At 38.4% G+C, this 3,614-nt stretch overlaps 1 protein-coding gene and 1 long non-coding RNA gene across 6 annotated transcripts in view; one reads left to right on the top strand and one right to left on the bottom strand.

Moving 5' to 3' along the window:
* LOC105313950 (uncharacterized) overlaps positions 1-3,614 on the top strand; it is a 24,419-nt gene that overhangs the window by 14,461 nt on the left and 6,344 nt on the right. For 2 of the 5 annotated variants that reach the window (XM_020000624.1, XM_020000621.1), the window contains exon 4: positions 2,339-2,548. The exons of 2 other annotated variants lie outside the window; for them this stretch is intronic. In XM_020000624.1, the coding sequence (XP_019856183.1) occupies positions 2,339-2,417 (79 nt within the window). In that variant the 3' untranslated portion in view covers positions 2,418-2,548. Of the gene's footprint in view, positions 1-1,602; positions 1,925-1,985; positions 2,224-2,270; positions 2,549-3,614 lie in introns of those variants that run through there. One more of the 5 variants, XM_020000622.1, reaches the window with a different exon arrangement.
* LOC109584774 (uncharacterized) lies at positions 390-1,494 on the bottom strand. The gene is made up of 2 exons (XR_002186169.1): positions 577-1,494; positions 390-533 (listed from the first exon to the last, which is right to left on the bottom strand). It is a non-coding gene; the product is annotated as an uncharacterized LOC109584774 (long non-coding RNA).

Raw genomic sequence — 3,614 nt, 5'->3', positions numbered from 1 at the left:
GCTTCAGCATGTAATAGATTTATTAAAACTTAGTGAATGTTTTGAGACAGAGAATGTTTTGTATTTTTTAGATAGAGAAGAAGCTTCAGCATGTTTGCTGACTGCTGCATGCTGCAGCAATGTAAAGGTGTGGCTGCAATGAAGGTGTGGCTCAATCAAGCCATGCTCCACCAGCACACACAGTGATGGAGTAATGGTGGGCTAAGTGGTCAAGAAAGCTTTAGTTTTTCTCGACTTTTAAACAGTTTAACATACAATTGTTAGGCTCTATTTGTTGCTTACAAACGTCTATTGAGTCCCTGATGTTTAAAGACTCTGGCCGCTACTTCTGGAGAAGAGAGCCTTGCCACAAGGTATGAATGTTTGGGCTCTCATATCTTGAAAAAAAAGATGATTGGAGCAATTTCTTACATTATAATAAAAGATAAAGTTTTGTTCTATTGCTTCATTAGTTTTTTTGCTATGATTCCTTTCACGATGAGAGAGTTGTGCGAGTGCCGACCTAAGTTTAACAACTTTGTTAGCTTTTGCTCCTGCGGAAAAGATAAATGAAGCAGTAGGCTGATAGGAACAAACTTTTCCTAACTCTAGTGTTGATTATAAGACTCTTAAGAACTCAAATAGAAAGCAGCAGAGGCTTGAAAACAGATTTGGCTTGGACACACACACTGACAGGACGACTGCTTTACCCCATAGATATTAGAGTAAATGAAAGGGATAGGAAACTTCCGTTGCGTGGGTGGATTATTCCATTGAGATTATTAGGTTGCTTAGCAACTTAAGCTAGTTACCCCTGGCCAGACTTGCTCTCTCCATCTCTGCAGCACTGATTTTCACCTATAGCACTCGCATAGTAGTGATTGCAGTGCCATATGATACTTCAAAGAAATCAGCTGTTATACCACTATCATGCTGTAGCCAAAAATAGCAAGATTTACGCTCTTCTATTGCATTTATTAGCGATTAAAAGTTAAAAAAGTACTAGTTTGTTCTTTGGTCCCCATTATCTCAAAAGCAATATTATAAATGAAAGATTTAAAGCAAGCCCCTATTAAAGAATTCTTTTCTTTAGGTCTTCCAACTTTAATAATTCCAAAAGCTTGTTTTCTCGACATTTTATGCTCAAAAACAAGTAAACTTTCCGCGTTTAGTTGGGTACCATTATCTCACTGCTTGAACGAGTAATGACTAAAGAGACTTCAGATACAGAATCTAGATGAGTTATTCTGGGTCTTCCGCCCATCATCTTGTCTTTGTGAAGCATACTTTTGCTATTACAAGGGACGAATTATGGCCTAGTCAGGCTAGTCGCCCATTGTGGCGATGGAAAATAACAGCTAGAGTATACTAGTATCCGGATTCCTCCGCTTTCTAGGGTAAATAGCTTGATTTCCCGGGAACGGAAGTTTCCTATCCCTTTCATTTACTCTAATATCTATGTTTACCCTCGCTTCCACGCCTACGCGTGGGCTCGGGTAAAGACAACCCAACTGCATAGTGCCCGCCTACGCAAGCGTGGCGAGTCCAATTAAGCTAGTTGATAAACAATGGGAGTGGCTTTGTGGTTGCATACATGCATATAAAGAAACACACTACACATATTTCTTAATATTACAAATTCCATCATGCCTAGTGCAGACAATATGAAGCAGATCTTCTCATTTGCCTCTCTTGTCATACTCTTCCTGTCATTGGGAGCTGCTGGTACTTCTCTTGGTCTCCTTCAGGCTAACACTAACAATGGAGTATATGCAACTTGCCATTTTTTCATTTCTTATACTCAAGCTATGAACTCAAGTCTGTACAATTATAATGTACCCACTTGTAAGTTGAGTATAGCAAGTGCTACCATTGCTATAACATGTCTGGCTCTGCTAACTGCCATTGAGCTAATCAGTGTTTCATTTCAAATATATGTCAAAACGTAAGTTTGGTGGTACAGTAGCCTATTTTCTTACTGCTTCATACCATTTATATACATGTAGGTTGATTGCTAAGATTCTCCAAGTCGTAATATTTGTTGGTTCTATTTTGTTCCTATTGATTACCATGATTGTGGTTTCAGCTGGTTGGGGAAAGACTTGTGCTACATACAAAAACATAACAAGCTCAGGTGGTACTCCAAACTCACTCTTTAACATTGACTGTAATGGGCCACAATATGTCTCTGGTTCTAGTGTTGGCCCTTTTCCACCAAATGGTGCAGAAATCATAACTGCTGCTGTAATTAAGCTACAGTCACATGCTAATAATAATTATTCTCTTGATAGGTTTTTGCTGGTGTTGGTGTTCTGTTCACTGCCGGAGCTCTTTGTGTTTATATTGCACAACAACTGATGTACATCAGGCCAAATAATGAGAGCTTTTATTCCAGGGAGCTGAACACTAACAAAGAGAACAATGACAATGATGATTAATTTCCTTTTAGCAAATTAGTACTGAAGCTATCTTTAGCCATTAATTAAATAGATTTGAAACAAATGTAGTGCTATTGTTATTTCTAAGTGATACGTCTAATTCTTATTGATTAATTTTTAGAGTGAGGGAATTTCTTTTAAATTAACAGCCAGCATTCACATATATTGTTGAATGTGGTAATAATGGAATGCTACAATTGAATTAATGCTACTCCTACAGATATCACTTGCATTCAAATTTATGTGGGTATATTATGCTACAAACTAATTTTAAGAGTTTGGTTTCTAATTGCTGCAATATGACATATGTGATAGATTTCACTATCTTTATGAAAATACCACAATAAAGGCAAGTGGCTGAGTGATGGGGCTGCAGGGGAACTACTGCACTTCTATAAGCTATGAATTACATTCTTTCTAGTAAGTTATGGGTCAAAGGACACACACAAAATACATTATTAGGAACACTATAACAACACAACGTCAGGATTGGAGTAATTGGGGCGAGCCTGAGCTCGCCCCACTCTAGCTATACTCTCAGTCATTAAGCCTGGTTTCCATATAGTTGCAGCTGTTGTGTGGATTCTGTGGTTAGCATACAACTGTTGTAGAGATAGACCTGATTTCTATCTCCACGATTGTTGCAACGGTGTTGTAAGGCTGTTGTACGGCTATATGGAAACCAGGCCTAAGGAACACTATAACAACACAACGTCAGGATTGGAGTAATTGGGGCGAGCCTGAGCTCGCCCCACTCTAGCTATACTCTCAGTCACGCCCCGTCTGTCCCTCACTGCACTCTGTCTGTCTGTCTGTCCACGTACGTCACCCCTATTTATGCGTAGATCTAATACGGTAGACAGATACTATGCATTACCAATGCAATTTTCAATTTTTCATTGAAAGTGGGAGCGGTCACAGTGAAATAAAAATGACAACCAACACACTGGAAGAATTCACGAGCTTTCTAGCAGCAATATAAGGCAGATACACCGTCCAAAGACTTCTCCAGCAGCTATAAAAGGTTTTAAAAAATTCAATTAATAACCTATGAAGCTCGTCTTTATTGATGCAATTGCTATTAAAACTGTGAAAGTCAATCAAGCTTTTTCTCAGTCATCTTAACGTTGGATAATATTATATCTAAAGCTAAGTAAAGCATCTTTACAGACATTTATAGGCAAGAAATGTGTATGT

This window comes from Amphimedon queenslandica, unplaced genomic scaffold (assembly GCF_000090795.2).
Source record: "Amphimedon queenslandica unplaced genomic scaffold, v1.1 AMPQUscaffold_13168, whole genome shotgun sequence".
Classification (NCBI taxonomy): domain Eukaryota; kingdom Metazoa; phylum Porifera; class Demospongiae; order Haplosclerida; family Niphatidae; genus Amphimedon; species Amphimedon queenslandica.
This window is presented reverse-complemented; position numbering and strand designations above follow the sequence as displayed.